Source organism: Strix aluco, chromosome 3 (genome assembly GCF_031877795.1).
Source record: "Strix aluco isolate bStrAlu1 chromosome 3, bStrAlu1.hap1, whole genome shotgun sequence".
NCBI lineage: Eukaryota > Metazoa > Chordata > Aves > Strigiformes > Strigidae > Strix > Strix aluco.
This window is the reverse complement of record NC_133933.1, coordinates 93,703,408-93,725,996: the sequence shown is the minus strand read 5'-3', so window position 1 is coordinate 93,725,996 and position 22,589 is coordinate 93,703,408. Positions and strand designations below refer to the sequence as shown.

Here is a 22,589-nt window from a genome sequence, read left to right as displayed (position 1 = left end):
TTTTTTGTTCCTCTGTATTGGTATAGTAACCCTACATTTGCATATCCAGCACCGTGAAAAGATCTCCCTTTAAAGCAGTTACTATATTTACCCAATTTATGTCACTGCCTGAAGTGTGTGCACCTTCTGCTTCAAAAAGTGAATCTAGCTTTTGACTTCTAGAATCAAGTAGCACATGATCCTCACTTGGGGGTATGGGCAGCCTGGAAACTTAAAAGATGTTGCTGAAAACCTTTGCAGGTTCACACTGTTAGGAGCGATAGGTATGTATTATATTCTGTGCAACACTTAAATTGTTAAATAAAAGTAGTTCTTATTGGCAGACAAGAGCGTTTTTAAGTTCTCAAACACTGAAGTAGTGCTTCAATATGTCTTGCCTGCAGCAAAATAGTGTTCCTGACGAATCACCTGTTTAATTTAATAAATTCAGGCTTTATTTGATGCCATGGCATCAATACACGACAAAAGTTACTCACACATAATGATACAGCTGACTTACAATCATATAATGATTATGCAACATATGAAAGAACCCTATGGAAAGTCACAAGTATAGGAAAGATCATAGAACTAAAGTGTACAGGTGAAAAGAATTTTTTTCTCTTGCCACATTTTTTTCCTCTTCAATCACACCTCATAACTTTTTGACATGGAGAACCTGACCTAAGTTAATAAGAAATATACCACTAGGCTCAGTGCTAGGAAAGAATCATAAGAATTATGGGATCTTTTTTGCTGTTTGTTTTTTTAAAATAAGCACTGGTTTGCTATACTAGCATGTTCCAGCATAAGGGACATTCATTAGCTGTCAAGTGCCAAAAAGTCTTGATCACTTTGCCTTTAGTTTCTTTGAAGGGAAAAGCATAGTTCACCTCCCTGTTTATGATTCATGTCATCTGAATGCCTAATAACTGACATTTGCTCAATGTCTGCCATGACTTGTTACTTGCACCGCTTACAGTGTAATCACACAACAGAACAGAATTCAAGAGCACATTACTAGTATCCAAAAATACTGTGTTCAAATTCTATTATTGAGATACATGGCATTTCAAGATATTTTGCCTTTCCTCTACCTTTACATTTCTCCATGTCAGGAATGATTCCAGCTGCACTTTGAAAACAGCCTCCTCTTGTTTATCTTAGAAACAAGATAAAGAATCCTTCAAGTTGGCCCAGGTAACTGAAAGCTTACTCATTAATCAGACCAAATTCTTAAAAAAGGCTGTGCTGCATCAATTCTGTATTTCTCATCTGCTTTCCAAGACCGTGTTAGAGATGAAGACATAATGCAGAGCTGTTTTTCCTCTTAAAGACAAAGCCCAGTCATAGGCAGCATGCAGGCTCCTATCAGCTAAAGTACCAGCAGTATAGTCAGGAGAACAACAGTCAACAGTCATTGCTGCAAAGTCTCCTCTTCTGCTTCTTCCATCAACTTGGTTGCCTTTTTCCTGCAGCTCTCAGCTTCCTTTCCCTACCCAGCCACTCCCTGAAGACTCTTCACATTCCTTCCCCTCAGATCACTGCTCCTGTACCTTCCCCTACTGCACCTCACCGCAAGGAACTGTGTAAAGCAACTAAGAACTGGCAAGCTGTAAAAAGTTAAGGTGACTTTGAAGACTCTATCTCTAGAAGACCTCAAAGGTCAAATACCTACTTGTTAATCTTAAATGTAAGCATGCCTAGCATCACAAAAGTTAGAGAGCAACAGTGTCTACCCAAAAACCACCACTTCTTGCACTGTACATAGTCTTAAAGTAACAACAAATGTAAGTGATGTCCCATACTAACAGCACAGGCTTCAGAAAAAAAACAAAAAAGAAACAAAAAAACCCCATGAGTAGAGAGATAGAAGTTCAATATGGACTTCAGGATCTTAAAAGGGTCTGCCCTGCAGGTGTCTTGAAGGCACTGTGAAACTACCTTCACTGCTGAGTGTGTTTAGAGATTTTTTTTCTTGAGAACTAGATGTTGTCTGCTATTGTAAATAATAAAGCCTGAAGTGTTCCAGGAAAAAGTCAGTATTCATCTAATATACAATCCACTGGAGATTTATATTTGAGCAACAAAATACATTCTCCTTAAAAGAAGAAATCAAGTCACGGAAGTCTGGATACTACAAAAGTAAAATTCTTTCCACCACTGGAGGATGAAGGCAGCTCCACTTCTTAACATGTGCCACTAAGTAATCTAATGATCAATTAAATCTCTAGAAACTAAAAGCATCCAGCTCTTTGCCACTTCATAAACATGGAAGTAGACACATGATTTGGTAGAAGCCATTTTTCCAGCCACAGAATAGTGGAAAAGGTAGAATAAAAAAAAAAAAGAAGGGTACATCTTGCTGCTATAGTACTAGAAGAATGGGCAAGGGTAGGTGTTTTCCTAATCCTGTTGTAAGTTTACAGTGATTTCTAGCCACTTAACTATCATTTAATTTTTTTAAAAGTCATGTGTCTATGCTAAATTAATAATGCAATTTGAAAGTGCTGTATCCAAGACTGGCTACACCCCAACGTCTACACATCAGAAGTTTCACATGCTGTGCATCTGCAGGGGTGTTAATGAACACAGGCCTTGGCTTTTGCAACAGGCTTCTGCAAGAAACCAACATCAGACTCCCTCTTGCTTCTAGTGATGTCCAGAACCACTGCCCATGACTACCTTAAAATTGCTTCTGAACTGCCTGATCCTGTGGCACCTGGACTATTATCCATTGTTGTAAAAGGAGGAGTTAAGTAGCAGGTAGCAGTTGTACTCCTTTCTTACAGCTTCTCTTTAGTTTTATTGGGGATAACTTGGAGCTGCCTGTTGAAGTCAGTCTTAAACAAAACTTCTAACTGGTAACTTTCAGTCTTTAGGAAACACCTTTGTAGTGAAACTGTTTATGTATGAGACCTCTCCAGCACTCCTGACACTAGAAGCGATAAACACATCCCACAGAGAACATACTGGAATCCAGTTTTGATAGCAAGTAAGTTATTACTAATTCCTAACATCCACTGTCATGCTGGAAGTATGCATCAAAGGAAGAAAAAACTAGAAAACTACAGTGGTCAGGTGATCTTACACATGTAAATAGTTTGTAAATCAGAACATTTCTCCATTAACCTGGGCTGGTATAGTGTTGAAAAGAAATGGTAATTTCTGACATGCTGTTGAGAAGCCTCCTGCTCCATGGGAGTGACAAGAAACTGACAACATACGGGGAGAAATTTATTCTTATTTAAGAGGTTAGCAGCTAACATTTGAGACTGAAAGAGCATAGCTAAACTATAAGAGTATGTTTCCTATACATTAGTTGTATAGCTGGCTTTTAGTACAAATTCACTGCCACTTTAATTTACTGTTAACGATATGTGAAATAAAACCCAGACTCAAGAATACTGAAATATAGTAATTTCAGCTGGCTCAATACTATATTTACTGGAAAGATCCAAAAGAAACACAACAGAACTCAAGCACGGCATGTAATGAAGGGGCAGGAAGCTGCCACATCCATCCTCTTCAACTATGGAAGCACAACTGCTTTTCCCAGAAATTGCAGTACAGTGCATAGTTATTGAATAATGTGGAAAGAATACCTGCTTACCCCAGTGTGGGCCTGAAAACTAATGTTCTTTGCTATTCAACCATAAGGTAATTAAGTGTTAAGTGTATGCAGTTTTCCATTTTCATATATATGCAGAGGAATCTATTAGCTAAAAGCACAGCAAACAAAAGACATAGTTGGACAGTTTACATTTTCTGTTCCATCCAACATCCAACACACAGGCATCTCTGGTACAGTTGGTTAAATTAGAGGCCTTGTTAAAATAGCTGAACCCAGTATTTCTTCATCTACCCTATGAGCAGGCATAGAGCACTAGAGCAACCAAACTAACCTCCAAAGAGATCCACTTCAGCAGTGGCAGCAGTAATAGTTGTAGTTGTAGCAGCAGCAGCTGAAGTAGTTGTAGTTTCAGTAGTTGCAGCAGTAGTTGCACTAGGCTCTGGGGCAAACGGATCTGAAATCTGTGGCTCAGAGGTAACACCGGAAAGTGCAGCCAGGTTATCTATATGCAACCATATAATGAAGATCAAACAGGAAAAGTAAGGGGAACAGGGAGAGAGACCACAATCACTAAACTCCAAAAAGTTGGAGTTTTAATAAGGAGTCTTAACATTCAAAAGCCTTAAAAATCAAAAATATTACTCACCCTCTCCCAAGAGGTCTAGTCATTGTCCATCAAAATGACAGCAGAATAAAGAAACAGACCAATTAGTAGAACTGACAGATTGAAGATGTTTATTAGCCATATGTTTATTCTCTAAGTGACATGTCTAGGTTAAAACATAACTTCTGCACTTGGATTTTCCAATATTCAAGACGTTATTGTTACATGACAAAGCTCATTCTGTTTAATAGCTCTATTCAAAACTGAACCAGTATATAAATTTCATATATTTGATAAGCTCCTTAATAGCTAATCAGCAAGATGTTCAAACACTGGTAGTATTGATCACTTCTGTTTTATACAGCTGGTTTTCTTTTCTTAAACTGTAATAGAGACAGGAAGGTCTCCTACCTTTCACTACCCCAGAATAAAGCCAAGAACCACTTCTTTAGAAGCTCAACTCACCACTGTACTAGTTCTCTCTTGCATTTGGCTTAGCAGTGTGAGAGTAAGACCAGAAGCAGGTAGACTTCTTTGAAGTTTATGAACAGCTAACATCCCCAAGAACACTGAAAATCTTAAATGCAAGCTCCTGGGCCTAACAGCACACAGATTCAAGACTTTCACCAAGTAAAAGCATACATGGGAAGAGTGAGTCCCAATGAACCTCAGTGCTCACATATAAGTACAGTAAACAGGCACAGTTGAAGCTTATTTAAATCAATGAGCTATTAACAGAGCATACTCAGATACTAAAGAGAATCTCAAGACAATTCTGCTTAGTTGCAAGTATTTTCTAGACCAAAGTAGTCAGAAAGCAGTCAAAATCAATAGTACAGTCATGAAAAGTAGACAGAATTCAGCTTACTGTTCCGCCAAAGTGAGCTGTTGTGATCTACGCATCAGCCCTAGAACCCTTCACAAAACTGGCAGTAAAGCCAGGGTACTCAAGCAGAGAGCAGCTTGCAAATACAGTGTTATGTTACTTCAGGATACAATCCATGGCATCCCTATTGCCACAAGCATATTCTAAGAGGCAACAGGTGGTGGTTCCTGTACTTGAGACAAGTGCTTAGCAAAAAAAAAAAAAAAAAAAATATAGGAGAACACCTCCTCTTTGAAGGCTTTTTCTGCACTTGTGATACAGCAAGCATACCATGCAGAAACAACCAGCTCTGTTAACACTTGCTATGAGCAGTATGAATGATTGACAGGATAAGCAGGTTGGTTGGCTCTGTTCCAACTTCAGTTTCTCAGTCAACTGTTTCTGGAAGCCAATGAAGCATCTTTAATGACTGACTTTCCTACATAAAAACCAGCTATAAGCTATAAAAACCTGTGAAAGCTAACCAGTTTGGCCTATTACATTTTTATACTGCAGTTAGAATAGTCTGAGCTCAGCAACTACCTATTTACTACCCAGTAGCTCACTGTTGTTCCTAGATTCATTGCACACATAACGGGGTAATGGGTTCATCTGATCCACACTGAACAGCAAACACAGAGTCCAGATGCTTTACTATGGGTCAGTATGTAGGAAGCAAAATGCTTTGAGCAAGCACAGCTCAATCTTCACAAGTTTATTTTACAACACTTGTTAAAAAGGCACAAAGAAACCACATGTAGGTATTTTTGTAATTGATTTCTTGGGAGAGCTCTACTTGAGACTGACTGCACAAGCTGAGGTAAGCCAAAATACATTCTGAAAGAGTGTAACAGTATATTAAAAATGCAGCACTGTGGTATCTCATTACTGCACACCAGGTGGATGTCTCACAGCCAGACTTGAAATAAGCAACTGTTGGCAAACTTCTACCTTCTATTAGCTTATTCTTCAATGCATTTTTGTTATCCAGTTACGTTATAGATCACAATACAGTGAAATTACAATTATCCAGCATGGCAATCTATATTTACTCTTAATATGGGAAGGATTAAAACCAATGCTAAATTGTATAGTAATATTAAAGTAACCATACTAATAGCAAATCCATGTTCTAAGGCACACTGCAAAGTAGTTCAGAACAGAAATTCAAGTCAATTTGCTTTTATATCTGAGAGTCAGACCTCACAAGGATGTCGAATTTGACTTACTGTATTTTTGGTAATATTACAGTTTCGTTTGCCTGCCAAATGCCTATCTACTCACCTTGTGGCATGTTGCAGGCAACTTACGACCCTACCTTGATCATCTCCTGTTAGCACAGAAGTGTAGATTTTCACAAGTTATAGTACATTTGCTAGATAACTTATGCTGTATGCAGAAATAATACTAGGTATAAAACAAAATATAAAGTGTACTGTATATACTACTAAATATACAGTGTACTATACTGAATATGTGGCATATGTCAGAACGCAGAGAATCTACACTCCCAGTGAGACTTGAGAAAGTAGGATTGTTTGTTGGAGACATGTATTCCTGAGGTTTATGTGACATTTACAGTGCCAGTTTGATGCTGCATCTTGAAGTATTTGATATTCACATTTTCCTAGCTATTCTGAACTGCAGCAGTTCTTCCAGCCTCATCCCCCTACTACTTCTTTCTTATGAGTTCCCACGTTAACTTGCTGTGGGCTAGAAGAGTTTTGCAGATGAGGAAGAAGCTTAAGTAGCAGGGAGGCACTGTTACACATCCTCCCAAAAGGCCTGGGTGGAAGGAAGGTCATCTTGTCCAGCCTCCTGCTCAGAACAATATTACACCCAACATGAGATCAGGGCAGTCATGGCTTTGTCTAGTCAGGTCTTGAAAAATCTCCAGGAATGGAGAGTCCACTAGCTCGCATTGGAGATCTGCTCCAGTACTGTCCTACCATCCAAGTAAAATGATTTTTTCCTCATGTTCAATCAACCTCTGAAGCTGCAATCTTTTGTTATTACCCTTCATTATAATCAACTATCATTTCCAAGAAAATTTTGGCTCTGCTCTGTAACTCCCCTTCAAGTAGTTGTAGGCCACTATTAAGAGTTCCCTCCAGCCTCCTCTTTGCCAGATGAGAGAGGCCCAGTTCCCTCAATCTCTCTCCACAGAGATGTGCTCTAGATCCCTGGAGTCCTGGCAGCCCTCTGCTAAGCCGCTCTCCCTTAAACAGAAGAGCCCAGAACCAGATGCAGCATTTCTGATGTGGTCTCACCTGCAATAATTAGAAAGTTCTGTACTACCTATGAGACCACACAATTTATAATGACTACCAGCTTAATCCTGCAGATTTAGTTTAAGTAAATAAAAACCAAACAACTCTTAACACAGGCTCAAAGGTTTTCCCATTACCAGATGAAACATTAATGGAAACTTCAGTATTTTCACAAAGTCATTCCAGTTCTCAATTTATGCATGTCTGCCATGGTGTTTGGCAATTATTTAAAAGAGTTTAAAAAAGAAAAAAAAAAAAAGAAAAAAGGCATGATTCTAATGCTGTAACAGGTCATCATACCTGGACTCCTGCCAACAGTAAAGCAGACAAACTTGAAGTTTACTAAATTACCAAAATGCTATTCTGAAAGACAAGACTGAAATATACTTGATGAGATTAGCAATAATCCTGGCCAAAGGAAAAAAGTTAGTTGTCTTTCTGTTGTGGAGTAAGAGGACTAGATGCATTACTAGTCAATTTTAAAGTTTTCAGTAATTCAGAAGAACAAAAACACTTAAGTTCCAAACTACAGGTACTTTGTCCAGAAGAGCAAAGCAAAAAATTAAAATCAGCTTTCAACTGCAATGTGAATCAATATTTTACAATATTAATAGCTATTTACTCTGCATAAATGAGCAACTTCTTAAAAAAAAAAGTTATCTGACAGGCCTGAGCTCTTTTGAACATCTCAAAGATTGTGTTCCAGTACCTGCCAATGACAAAGCAAGACAAATAGAGTGCAATCAAAAACTTGCAGAATAATCAGTTCCAGGCATCCTAGAATAGATGACTCTGGTCTTGCTTTCTGGGTAAGATTACATTTCAGTTAGTAAAACTGACACTTCTGCAAAAAAAATATTCAACAGATTAAATTGGAATATGCAAAACATGGTCTACATGACAGCCATAGCTATCCTCTCATAATGAAGTGGCTGAGATACAATGTCATCTTTAATGAACGAAAGCTAAGAACAGAAATAGGGAATGCAGAAGCCACTAGTACCCAGTATTAGTATTCATAGCAGAGTCAGCATGACTCAGTGTAGCATTCTTGCCGTGACAGGGCTGATGAGTTCATTAAGCTGCCACACAAGATCTCTTAAGATTATACCACAGTGGGTTTACAACTATGTAAGTTAAATCACATTTACTGGCCTAATTCCTTGTCTTCACAGGACAGGAGTGAACACAGCCTACATTTATTGTGGTCCCCTTCAGACCACCAGCTGCTAGTGCTGCCTGGAACAACAGGCTCAGTTCACCACAGAGCTCAGATTTCAGAGAGCTGGTTAGGTATTCCTATTTGAAAGGAGTTAGCCCTCTACTTCTATTTTCATATTACTATTCTAAGCAGACAAGGAAGACTTTAATATAGTATATGTTAAGGGTTGTCAGAGGTAATCACTCTTGCAGCATAACTAATTTGCCACCATTTGCTTTAGATGCATTTTTGTTTTAAAAGATATTTTTGATCCTCTCCCTGCTGATCTGTGGGCTTTGCTTTATGAACAGAATTGATTTCTGCCCTCACCTTGTCAATAAGCATATGAACAGTTCTAGTTCTTCTGTTTTAAAGTGCCTACCCTACCTGTTCACCTTCAGCCATCCCCTTCCTGCTCACTTTTAGTCACATAATCCTGGCTCCCCCCAGCTTTGCAGTCAGGCCCTTATAAGCAGCTTATACTATTATGCATATCCCTGGAAAAAGGAGTAGCTTTGTGCTGCGAAGGGATGCCTGACTGTCAGGTCAGCAGAAACCTGGGACCGAGCTGGGAACATCCTGTGCTAGTAGAGAAAGAGCCAGGTTTCAGTTCAGGCAAGAAGATGGAGACTGCAAGAAGAGATGCTGACAGTGAGGTTTCTCTACCTCCCCATGAAGTTGCTCCAGCAGGGGCTGCTGGAGCCGCCTGCCCAGCTGCAGCAAAATCTGGCTGAAGATCCAGAAGATCACTGGATGGTTTGGAAGAGCTGCAAAGGAAAGGAAAAGAGATATCAAATACTGGAGGAATTAATCCATTTTAATCCAGTTTTAAAAAATTAAAAAATCAAGACTGGATTGTAGGAATTACCCTTAGTTTGGATGACCGATGAAACCATTGAGAGACACTTTTTTTTCAGGCCTTAGGATTAGAGCAGTGGCCATAAACACCTCTACTGCAGTAAGTGCCAGGAGTACATTACACTCCAGGATGGGACCTTAACTTACTTCAATTACTTGATAATGACATTGTACCAGATCTATGAGACTTCTGCAATCCTAAAAAACCAACCAACCAAAACAAAACAAAAACCAAACAAAAAGCCCCCAAACCAAAAAACAAAATCACAGGTGGTCCCCAAGGACAGAGCAAAGAACTGCTGTGACTGAAAAAAGCTCCATTCTACTTCAGTATTTCATTGTGCCATGTCAGAAAGCAAGAAACGTGCATCTCCAGGCATTAGAAGAGAGCTGGTAAAACTTCCATGGCTTAAGCCACTCCGATACTTGCTTAGGAAACAAGGTCTTGTTCATTTAGAACACTTAAATAATAAACAATAGAAGCTCTTTCTTCAGTGAAATACTTATCTGACATTTACTTGAGGTTAGTCACATCTTTGGACTTTTGATTCAAGCTTAGAGCTTTTACATGTCTAGAGTTCTTTTATTTCTGCTCATTACAATGAGCAACAGCGGTTTATTCTGGTTTTGACTTGAAAACAAGGTTCAGATTTTCTCAAAGGTCAATGTTTATTTTTTATTTTAACCTCCAAAAGTTCATTATTTTCGTGCTTCATTAACTGATTTGAAGAAATCAGCAAGAAAAAGGAATCTTAATTCAGCAGTTTTAGAAACAGAATACTGAAGGTCAAACACTACTTTGGAGTTGCATATTACTTCAGTCTATTAAATTAAAAGTTTATGTTGGGAATGGTACAATGTCACTACTGCACTGAAAGCAAATCAGAGTAGCCACAATCTTTTTATTTTTTTTTTTTTTTGTTAGAGCTCATTTGTGATCTATAATGGTAGAAAAATATAGCCCATTCAATACTGTTGCACACTACCTGTAAAGTAAGCAAAATCTTGCAGGCAAGCCTCCCGTTACAAGTGTGACTTTGGCATCTATATCAACCTCAGTAACTCAAATATGCTTTTTAACTTACCTGACTGGAGCAGCTGTAGATGAAGTTGCAAAAAGATCAACTGGAGGAGATGTATCAATAGTTTTTGCTGGAGTAGAACTAGGAGATGTAACAGTTGTGGCTGGAGAAGACTGGAGAAATATTTTAAATACACATTCAATATACCAGCCTTTCTCCACAAACAACTCATGCACAGATTCACATACTTTAAAAATCCAGTTTTGACATCAGGTCATATTGTGAACTGTTCCCCCCTTTTGAAAGAATTTAAGGAAGATTGGGCTAAGTTTTCTGGGGGTGGTAGAGTTGAGAAACTCCAAGGTGACTCCACCTAGCCTCGCTCAAGAGGAAATGCCTATTGCATGCATTCAGAGCACCTGCAGACATCAGCAGCCAGTCTCACATGAGCTTTAGCCCCTTGGGTTCAAGACTCACCCAACATCTAGGCAAATAACTCAGACTTGTAATCTTGAGTTGCCTTAAAAATCCCTACCTTTTAAAATCCCAATTAGGGTAACTAACAGTTCCTACGTGTCAAAGGATTCTTAGCAAGTTCCAAGAAAATAGTTTGCTCCCCAGCAAACTCCCTCCTCTCAGTTTGAAGACCATCTGCAAGATGGGAGGAACAAAGTATTTTTGTGGGTTTGTTTCCACATCTGTCAGACCCTTCATTTTGTCCACAGAATGAAATACCTGTTTGTCTACAGCAGCACCTTAGTACTCCAACCATAGAAATGGTGGGAGAAGAGGAATGTTAGAAACTAAGTTAAAAGTGTATACATAAACCATCAGACTGAAGAGAGTTTAAAGAGCCATCAACAGTCCTAACTGTTAAGTCCTTGGGAAGACACAAAGGACAGCTCAGCCTACGATTTTGTTTTGTTAGCTCCTCTAATTCTGGATAAAGATACCTTAAATATGGCAAGGACAGACACCCAGGAGAGTATATTGCAACTCTTCTGTGCACTTGAGGACTCAAGTTACCTTGAAGAGTGTCAATTTAATTCTAAAAGACACTACGAGCTTTGTTACAGCATCTCACATGCCAGGGAGATCCTTTTCCTAACGAATGAAAAGAAGTCCTATGTTTAGTACCATTTGCCTTTCTGACCACTTCCACAAAGAAAAAGCATTGCAAATTTGAAGTGATTTTCTTTTGAGTTCTGCTACTGCCGTCCCATCATCACAACTCTAGCAGGAGATGGATATAAGCTTTCTAGCCTCTCCTCAAGGCTTCACTAAGGTTTGAGACTAGAGTGGTCCAAATTCTTCATGTGAATTGGGGAAGAGGGGGTTAAAGTTGTAAGAACACTTTCTGAGCCATCATGTAGTTCTCACCAACTGCTGCAGTACTGAACAGGAGTTTTTTGTTTGTTTTTTAAAAAAGGCTTTTTTGAATGAAATTTAAAAGCTTTGACTAGAATCAACCATTGAACTGCCTTCCTCAGATTCTGAAGTTTTCATTGAGTTTTTTGAGCACAACACCTGTTACTAGACACAGAACTATGTCACCTGGCAATGCTTCAGGGATACCAGGAACTACTATTACTAACACCGTAAAGCTCATTAGCTTATCTGACACTCAAACCAAGACAGTTTCACTGGCAACTCTTAATTAGTGAAACTGCTCACCTTAAGCAAGGTCAATTCTGAAACTAGGTATATGAGATGAAAGTTTCTTCCTGGCTTTTCACATGAATGTGGTTTTAAGAGTCAGAATTTCCTCCTAAAAAGCTGCAAGTGGACTGAAGAATTTGGAGGAGAAACAGTACAGAGTCAGTTTCTCACTGACATGAGGATTAAGGGGAAAAAAAAAAAAAAAAAAAAGGAAGTTGAGATAAAGATATGTGTATCTTTTATGCTTTCACAAAGCACGACCATCAAATACTGGCAAAGCCGCTTAGCATCCTGCACTGGTATAAGTACTGTAGTCCTACAGATCAGTGAAGCACTTTTATGGGGCCATTATTTACAAGGCTATTAAAAGATCCAATTTTGTCAATTATGTAGGGCCAAGGTAGCAAAGTCTAGAAAGCAGATTAGGAGATGGAAATTTAACTCTTTACGCCCTTAAGATGTTCTAAAGCATATCACCTGAACAAGAATTAACTAGTACAGCAATTGGCAGTATTTACCTTGCTCAGAGGAGAAGGAGCCCCAGATCTAGAAAAAAAAGGGGGGGTTTCAGATAAGTACACTTTTGGAAACTGTGTTTCTGGTCATCCAAACTCCTGCAAAAATGCCAAAATCTAAGCATGACAGCTTTATGAAGATCTCTACAACTGCATGCCCTCCCCATTTCTCAAACTTCCATGTGCCACTTTAGACAAAGAATGAAAATTTTTACTTCAAATCTTAAATTCACCTCTTAAGCTAATTGGTATCATAGGGTTATTCTGCCTTTTAAATAAGTTCTACTAAATGGAGGAAAGGCAGAGATGCATGCAGATGTCTTGCTTTTAGGCCTACAGGAGCCAGTAGAAAAGAGTTACTGGGGCAAGATGTCACCACCATATTATAAAATCATGCAACAGCAGCAGAATAACTCTACTATGGAAGCAGTTATCTAACACAAGTCTTCTGAGGATGTGTCAGTGAATTTTCAAAGTCTACTCTTCTTTTAAAGAAAGTCAGAGTTACTTTAAAATAATGATATTTAAAAGTATGGAAACAGTTGGAAAGCCCAAGCTGAAAGTTCTCCCACATGCAAGAAAACCACACTAAAACTAACTGAGAGCGCCTTAATCTTAAGTAAGTTAAACTGTACATAACTGCATTTGTTTACTCTCATCATTATGAGGTATGAATATATTGCTACATATTTTTAGAGCTTTGATCTAAGAGATGAAAGGAGGAGTTGAAGTTAAAACTGCACCAGTATTGAACTAGTATCCATCCTACAGGTTACTTGGATTGAGTAAGTCCTAGGAGCTGTAGAACTGATTAGAAGATCTGGAGCTATGACAGAAACAACCAAAAAGAACTTGACTATATACAAAAGCAAGCAACAATTTAGGTACAATTTAAAGAAGATATCTATTTCTAAGTGTTCGAGACATCTTAAAAAAAACCCCACATGTCTGCATGCAAGTGATATGTAAACATATGTACTTACCCTTCGCTAAATTGCAAGGAAAGCAACAGTAAAAGAGAAAACACAGGTTTAGCTTAATCCATCTAGACTTAGTCATGACACGTATCTAGTAAGAAGATGCAAAGCCATTAGAAAACAAATAAATTTTGATGATAAAAGCCTTAGCAGCAGGGAAAAACAGTTCCTTCTAGGAGTTTTCCACAGTTAATTTTATTTCATTTTGGAAAGTGTCTAGTTGTTCAGTGTGTTGTTTCCCCCTCACCCCCCAGTAAGAAAAAAAACAGTTGCCATTAAGATTACTTCTTAAGGGAAAGGAAAAACCTAGTCTTACCACAGCTTAGTTTCCAGATAAGATACAAAAGGAGGTTGGGGGAGGCAAATCTAAACATCAGCTAGTCTCACATTGTTACTGTTACGACTTGATACATGGTACAACATATATACCTACTTGTTGCCAGGTTTTTTTCCTTCCAGTGAGTTTAGATGTTGCTCAAGGGTCTCCATGAGACTGCTAGGAGCCTTGAAAGCAAAGAGACAGACACACTTCTAAACACACTGCATTGACCTAATACTTTGAAATCCAGTACCAACTCCCCTGAAGTCCACCATGTGCATGCTCATGCTGTTATTTTATCTACAACGCTGTGAAAATAGTGGATTTCCATGCTAGAAGTATTGAGGGAAAGACAGCTTCTCAAAGATAATACTGTGTCCAGATTTGCAGAGAGAAAACATTTACCTCTACTAAACGGCACCTGAAGCCTAAATCCAGGATGTGTTGCTCATCATGCTTTGAGTCAGTGTTAAACATTGACAACAGCACAGGCATCCACAGGGTTAATTTTAAGAGTAATATGTTCAAGATCATCCTTTCAGTTTTGCTTTTAGTCAGACCTCCAACACCTCTTTCATGATCAGAGGGTTAGATAATATTTGCAGTCTAAACAAAAACTAAAAGTCCCTTCCAATGCCCCCAAAAAGCAGCTATCTTTGGTTCAAGGCTCCCAACATCACAAAATTTTATAGCTGTTTCTTCTCAAAATGGTAGCCAGGTGCAAGATACTAAGCCCAACAGCTAACTCAAAATTCAAAAAGATTACTATTTTAGACATCTGCAAAAACTAAGCTTTTTCAAGCCTTCCTGATCTTAGGTTTTATTTTAAGCAACATTTTGTGGCCAGGCAATACCCCCAGGCATGCACTTGCTGTTACAATGGTAGATAGGAAAAACAATTGTAAATGCAAAGGACAGTGTGCTTAGCTACTCCAGTATAAAAACAGAGTCCAGAGAAATAGAATCCTACAAGATCAACAAGCAAGGAAACCCTTGAGAGATACAGTAACATATAACAGTCAAGTATTTCATCAGGGTTACCGGTTCATCAATGGTACAGTCTTTAAATGGGGAATTCTCTTTATCAGTCTCTTTCAAATCAACCACAATTCCTGACAGCAATACCTACAGTGTTTTTCATAAATAACGTCTTTAATTTCAGAGCACATATATGCATCAAAGAAGTCAGTTTGCGATGCTTGAAAACAGACTATCCACTGCTTCCATGTACAGTATGCCGAAAACCAGCTGACTGGCTAAATCAGATGTTTCAGCATGCTTAGTATCTGCTAATACGAATGCACAGCTAAGTGTACTTACAGTGTCTGCATATTAATTTTGGCATTAAAACTGAGCAGTAAGGTAACTTCACACATGCAGAAACTGAATATGCTCAAAAATCCTAAAATGATAGCTTGAGTTTAAATATGTCCCACCTACATACACAATGCAGAAACACCTTAACCATTGCTGCTTTTATAGGCATATTTATTAATTTTCAACTAATTTGAGCACAAAAAAGAATTTGGTTAAACACAAGTGACTTAGTTACAAGAATTCTCCAGCAGCAAGAAAAAGATGAGCAAAGGCTGTCATTTGCTAAGAAAAAAAAAAAGAAAGAGAAAAAAGATTCAGATCTCTACGTATTCAAAAAGGCTATAGCATAAGATACAAGTTGTGCCTACTTAAACATGTAAACAGAAAGCTATGTTTCAAAAAAAAAAAAAAATCCACTATTTCCTGTTACCAGTTACCTCTACACACTTTAAATAGCTTTCCAATATATTATTCACAGGTTTCTTAAAAGCCAACAAAGTAATATGAAACTCATCTATCAAATAGAATTCATAGAGGAAGCTTCAGAAAACTTCTACCCAGATACAATTTGGAAATTAAATATTGCCTGGTATCTGATTTGCAACACTGAACATTGCTTAACTTCTAGATACTGCTTCAACATTAAATTATTCTATCAGTCAGCATCATGGTGGAACCTTAGATATGGGTTCCCCCACTAGGTATTTGGGGAAAGCTGCCATACTTTAAGAACTGTTAATAAATAAAAATGAGCCAAGCTCTTTAGTTGCTAAGATGACTCCTCAGCCTCCAAAACCTTGCAGACAAACTATAAAGTCCAAGGTTGAAAGCTATGAGCTTGTTATTCAGTACTGTGACCACTTGTTTGGATTTACACAATCCACTTCTCATTGAATACTACTGACTATTGCCATGGCTTGCTTTAGGAATTTAGGTATACCATTAGTATTATATACAATCATATATTATTTATTCACTGAAATTTAGTTTTATTATTCATCGTTTGTTTATTTCTCACTGAAATACACTGCTTAGGTCTTACACACAATCTACAGCATATTGCAGATTAGCCTTAGTAAGTGAGTACCAAGCAGCCTTTGTGAGAACACAGCTATGAGGGACTACTTGAGAGGACCACTGAAGTGGTCAGGCAGTTGGACTAGATGATCGTTGTAGATCCCTTCCTTCCAAAGGAACTATTCTATTCTTTTCTATTTTAAAGCATTGGTTCATGAGGTGAAGGGGACCCTCTGGTAGCAGTAAGTAAGGTGCTGCTGAGCCAAGTGCAGCACTGACTGATTATGCAGAACAGGGCTTGTGCAGTCCCAGCAGGAAGCCTTTCCAGAAGGCTGATGCAACACAAACAGAAACAAAGTGCTACAGGAATTTATAAAGCATATTTCATTAACTGAGCTTAAGGTGAGTTATTCTGGTTCAAGGACTTCTTCATTCATGACTGACTGGACCTTGTTAAAAAAGAGCCCCTGAGGTGCAGAGTTAGGTAAACACAATACTTCAGCTATTTCAGAACTGGGTTTGGTATTCCACACGCTGCTAGAAGTCTAAGCTTTCCTCTGCTGAAAGAGTGGCCAGACTTCATTGCTCCGTAGTATCTGAAACCCATAAAGATTAATACTCTCCACCTTCACATCATGTCACACTTTCAAAATTTTTAACTGGCTTTTTAACCAAGAGAACCACTATTCTGATGCTGATTTAAACCAGGCTTTTGAGACTACACATTCATAGGTTATGAATGCTTAGGATTTACAGGTGTTAAGTGGTTTGGGCTGCTCTTCTGTTCCAATTTTACTGGCATCAAAACTGACATGAGTGAACTCTTCAGCATGGATCTCTTCTCCAAGTAAATATCCTTTTCACATTAAACACAAAGCCAGGCACTCAGGTCAATTTGCAAGTGATATTGAAAATGGACCAGCACAATAGAATTTAAGCAGCTACAGCATAAGTGAATTTTGATGTTAAAAGTTTTGATGCATCCAGCAATCAAATCACAACTTCTGCATTTAAACTTGCAGTTCACTATACATAGACCAAGACAGCGAGTGCTGCTCTGAATTCAATCTCTGGACCAAGACGTGTCAGGGTCAGATTATGAAGCAAGTCACACCACAATTGCAATGCAGTCTGTTGGCAAAAAATGAACTTGAGCTACAAGCTGCAAAAATCTGTCCTTTAGCAAGGAAAAAGCAAAACAGCCTACCCTTCAACTATAGGTCAAAAGTCATCATAAAAGATATTATTTTAGTTATATCAGTCTTCAAAAATAGCTTTGGGCAGTTCTTATTTGCAAGTTGGGAAGGCTTTACAATGTTAGTGGCATGACTTTTATGTAAATACCAACACTTACACTCCTGGTGTGCTAATTACAGAACTTTTAGTTATTACACAGATCCAAAAAGACTACAAGAGAAGCTGTTATGGTCTAAACCCAGCCAACAGCCAAACATCACGCAGCTGCTCGCTCATCTTTCACCAGCCATGGGGATGGGGGAGAAAATTGGAGCAGTAATGGTAAGGAGACACATAGGTTGAGATAAAAACAATTTAATAATTGAAATTTAAAAAAATCAAAAATAATAATGATAGCAAATACAAACAAGTAATGCATGATGTGATTGCTCACCACCCGCTGACCAGTGCCCATCCCACTCCCAGTTAGCGATCCCAGAGAAGAGAAAAATCTTGAAACAGCAATCCTGGAAAGAGAGAGCGAGCTTCCCAGCCCACCTTCATCTACACACTGAGCATGACGTTGTATGATATGGAATATTCCACTGGCCAATTTGGGTCCTGTACTCTGGCTCTGCTCCCTCCCAGCTTCTTGCACACTAGCAGCACACGGGAAGCTGACATGTCCTTGATTTCTTAGCGACAAGTAAAACCATCAGTATATTACCAACATTCTTCTCATACCAAATCCCATATAGAATCCAAAACACAGCACTATTCTAGCTGCTAAGAAGAAAAATTAGTTTTACCCCAGCCAAAACCAGGACAGAAGCTTACCTGTGTAAGATCAGGGATATCGCCTTTGTCAATTCCAACTTGCTGTGGGTATAAAAGAGTAAAATATAGTGCATTATTCCACTGCAGCATGCATTAATTGCATTAATTTCTTCAACAATCTGCAGCAGTCTTTTTTTTAAATAATAAAGTAAATACCCATTAAAAGAAAAAAAAAAAAAAAAAAAGGAGTTCAATTCCACCCAGGTAAAGTTCATACTCCATACTGCAAGTCAGGCAGTGCTTTCTGGTCATACACTGTTGTCTTGGAGGCCAGCATTAGTGAACTGCCAAACACATACTGTCCAGATACCTGATTAATCTAATGAAGTTCTCCGAAATTCAGCCAGATAGCAAATCCTGGAAGACATCACTTAAAAAATGCTAAACGTCAAGTCGCTTTGTTGTGCCACACTTCCTTCCTAGCATTTCAAATACAGCAAGATGAGATTTAAGTCTGCAATCTTCCATTAGTTCCTGTTGCTTCACTATGGCTCTTCAAAGTGCCTGTTGGCTTAGTTTTTGCAGAACAAGCTCCACTGCACCTAGTAATCCTGAAGTATAGTCACTATAATCCCAGTCCTGCAAAACTGACCTATAGGTGTCTAAAATACTTCACTCCCTCAAGTTCAACATCCATATCAGACATTACATGCCATTCCAGAGTCTAGCAGGCTCCTTCATAGATAGTTAAGTAAACTAGCAAAGAAACAAAAATTTTATTCAGCTCATTACTGCTGCCCATTATAATGAAGCATGAAACACGGAAAATGTGCATCTTGTGCCAAGGAGCCAACTGCCACAAATGAGAGCCCAGCAAAAGAGTTAATTAACCATGTAATATTTCTATTATCCACATAAAAGGATGATAACAAGGATCAAAACCAGGAAAATCTCACATTCCATTTAACTTGTAGTTGGCTACAAAGACTTAACAAGCAGACTTAAAAAATCATTTTGTTTTTATTCCTAATTGCTCTATCTTCCTCTGATGTTCAACCCTGTCCTAGAAGCATGAATTTCCAAGAAATATTGATATGGTTGAGGTCATGACATCTGTTACATCACCAGGAAAGTTGAGGCTGGCTGCAGAGTAGAGACATGTGGAAGTCCTAAACAGGGCTTAACTACTTCAAGAAGAGCTGAACAAGCAGATCCAGGAACTTCTACACTGCCTCACATTTATACACAGAGAGTCAGATGCTTAACAATTACAATTAATATTTTACATCAGTGCTAAAAAAATTCACAAAATACTTAAGTGCCAGGCTCCAGAAGACTAGAAGTCACTTACCTCTGCAACTTTAAGAAACTCTGATACTCTGGTCATTCGAGTAAGAAATCGTTTGTAGATTTCAAGAGCATCTTTACATTGGCCCTTTTTCATTTCAAAAAATTTCTCTAGAGAAATAATTTGACAAATTTCAGTTAAGATATCTTACATTAGGTCTGCATTCATCAGCAACTCTAGTTTTCAGGAAAACCACGTTTCAGGAATATTTCACCATATTAACATTTTTCTACTGGGATGTTAATCTAGTGGCGTTCCTAGTCCTCAGTAGAATTTAGAAGCTGGACTTGCTGAACTGCTAAAGAATTATATAGACTGGAAAATTGAACCCCAATCAGCCATCGCATTGTGTGTGATGTAAACAAGGTTTTTAAAGATAAAACGTAAGCAGGTGAAGTATCTCCCAAACTTAAAATTCAAAGTAATTAAGGATACTTAAACATATGTTAATGTCCTCTCCTAAGCTGTCTTTACTCCAAAAAACAGTACTTTTTCCACTTGAGTAACTCTCTAAAGTTGGTTCATGCCCATTATCAAGCACAACAGCCACATATTTCACCCTGAACTTATGCTTTTAGTAGCAGCAGACAGCGAAATCTCAATCCAATTGGTATGCTCAACACATTTGTTGTCTGCTCCGTGAGTTTCCCATGCCTATAGTTTCAGTCAAAATACCTGGGACTTACTTCTGTGAAACCACCAGAAAGCATTAAAACATGGATACAAAAAAACTGTTTGAGCTTTACAGCTCAGAAACATCTTTTTGCCTGTTCAGTCTCTGTAACCTCTGTGTTTCTTCCTGTTCTAGTTGCAACCAGAGTTTTAGGTCAGTCATGCTGGCCAGCATTAGCTGTCTTTATAGACCAGCTGAAGTATAGACCAGGCAAGTTTTAATAGTTGAAGTTCATTTTCTACAGGTCCAGTTACGTTTGCTGCAGTTTACAGCAACTCCTGGTTTTAGACTTCATAACAAAGCCTTTGCAGGGACAGCTTAAGGTGTGTTACGCTGGTGATCATGCTAAGCTGTCTGAGCTTCAGAACATGCTCACAGCTTCCTATAGACTTCATAGGCTCACATCGGGTAGGGTTCTGGAGGGGATCCAGCCTTGGCAGTCATGCTTTCAGATATATCAGGAACGTTATTCAGGAGTATATTACTTCATATAAGGCTACCATATGGCATATATAACAGCAGAACCTGGGCATCTTAAAAATGCAGTCAAAGAGCAAAAGTTGCTTTGCTAACCTTGCAGAACATATTATGCAAGCTCACACAGCACTGTGCATTTCTTTAAGCACAGAGATGCTCAGTGTCTTTAAGTAGACATCTGTACAATTTTAAGGGCATATGACAATACAGCCTCAGATAAACACTAATGTAAGAGGTTATGGTATAAAGTTTTCTCTCACTTCAGAATAGAACAGTCAAGAAAAATGTAGTTTTAACGAAAGTTAAGTAAAAAAACTGAAGCAGATATGAAACTTGTTTTTCACTTGCTCAGGGTATACGAGATACAGACACCAGGTTACTTACCTAGTAAGTTAATAACCCCATCATTGTAGCAAGCAAAAAGTTTGATAAGATCTTTAAATAGAAGCATGAATGCAGCATTTATGACACCATTTGTCAGTTCATTTGGATGAACCTACAAATAAAATACCAGTTATTTCTAACAGATGTACTGAATGCAATCAGAAGTTTTAGCTTGCACCAGGTATCTGATACTGTTACAGATAGAATCTGAATACAAGCTTTCACACAAAGAAACCAAAGAAAGGTTTCTGTTAGCAGATCAAGGATTGCATTTGTCACCACTCCAAAACAATTCACTACAGCAGAGGAGCATCCCCATCAACAGTAAACATCTTAGTCTTGACCCCTTCACCTATCACAAAGCTTTAATGAAACTGGACAAAAGATGTCAGTTCACAGCAGAGCTTAACAAAACCTCAGAAGTCTTCTAGATCATACAGTTGGGTTAATGATGTCAAGACCCTTCCAGTTCTCGCATTAACTTGGGCAGAAGGTAAGTGCTCATTTATTAAAATATCTTTCTTTTATTAAAAATACCTCCTCTTCTGAGACCACTATCAATTTCTATGTCATTAGTGAGACATGTACTTCTAAGGCTTTCCTCTGAAAGCTGTGGTGGGCCCTGCATTCTGCCTGGGAGTGTGTCCTTCTGCCCACCAAGAACAGAAGAATTTCAAGATAAATTCCTTCAGAGACCTCTTTGCAACGTTACACTGTACCTCCTACAACAACTAACTCCTGTTTTTATCCTTTAGGCAGATAAGCAATCTCACCAACATTCATAACATTGTAAATATATTGTAGACACTTATTTCTATGAACAGTCTAGAATAAAGTTTAGCCAATTTAGTTTACAGCTGAAAACAGGATGGAGATTTTGAGGAAGCCAAACCATGTACATGTGGTATTTTAACGGCTTTTTTCCTCCCCCTAAAAAGTTGATTGCCAAGAGACAGAAAAAAAGATTCTTCAGTTTCCTTGTTTTGTCCATTTCTTCCCCTCACTGATGCAGAAGATGAAACTTCAAGCTCCAAGTCAGCATTCCTCAATGCCCCTCATTTCCCATGCTGTTCCTCTACCCTCACTACAAAGAAAAAAAATAAGTGTAATCTTCACATTTCATACATATAGGGAAGGGCCACCCTTCACCACACTACCTCAGTGGGACACTGAAAAAGGGATTTTTTGGCCCACATGGTAAAGCATTACCTACAAGGTAAAACATGTTCATTACAACACAGCATGTATAACTCAGTGCCCAGTGTTAATGCTGGGTCAGCTTCAATACATACATCAAATTCAAGTAGTGCATCAATTTGTTCCTGTAATATTGGCATACTCTTCAGCAGCTTTTCAGGAGCCATTGTTCTCATTACACCATCAGCTCTGCAAGAGGGAATACAGATTAGAAGACATGGAGTTTCCCCTCTCCCTTCTCCCAAACTGATTCATTGTCTAAATTTAAGCTTAAAGCAGCTACAATCCATTTCAAATGTCTAGAGCACTGTCTGATTCTCCTGCTTCTCACACCATCATGAGAGCTGGCATGAAAAATACTTCATTCCAGTCACCCTCCC

General features: G+C 38.4%; 1 protein-coding gene across 3 annotated transcripts in view; it reads right to left on the bottom strand.

The window, feature by feature from the left end:
• SNAP91 (synaptosome associated protein 91) overlaps positions 1-22,589 on the bottom strand; it is a 73,728-nt gene that overhangs the window by 25,447 nt on the left and 25,692 nt on the right. For 2 of the 3 annotated variants that reach the window (XM_074819658.1, XM_074819659.1), the window contains exons 6-11: positions 22,305-22,398; positions 21,013-21,124; positions 19,482-19,588; positions 18,191-18,232; positions 13,958-14,028; positions 13,562-13,615 (exon numbers count right to left, since the gene is read on the bottom strand). In XM_074819658.1, the coding sequence (XP_074675759.1) occupies positions 13,603-13,615; positions 13,958-14,028; positions 18,191-18,232; positions 19,482-19,588; positions 21,013-21,124; positions 22,305-22,398 (439 nt within the window). In that variant the 3' untranslated portion in view covers positions 13,562-13,602. Of the gene's footprint in view, positions 1-3,884; positions 4,056-4,199; positions 4,215-9,159; positions 9,261-10,436; positions 10,547-12,550; positions 12,579-13,530; positions 13,537-13,561; positions 13,616-13,957; positions 14,029-18,190; positions 18,233-19,481; positions 19,589-21,012; positions 21,125-22,304; positions 22,399-22,589 lie in introns of those variants that run through there. The other variant, XM_074819660.1, reaches the window with a different exon arrangement.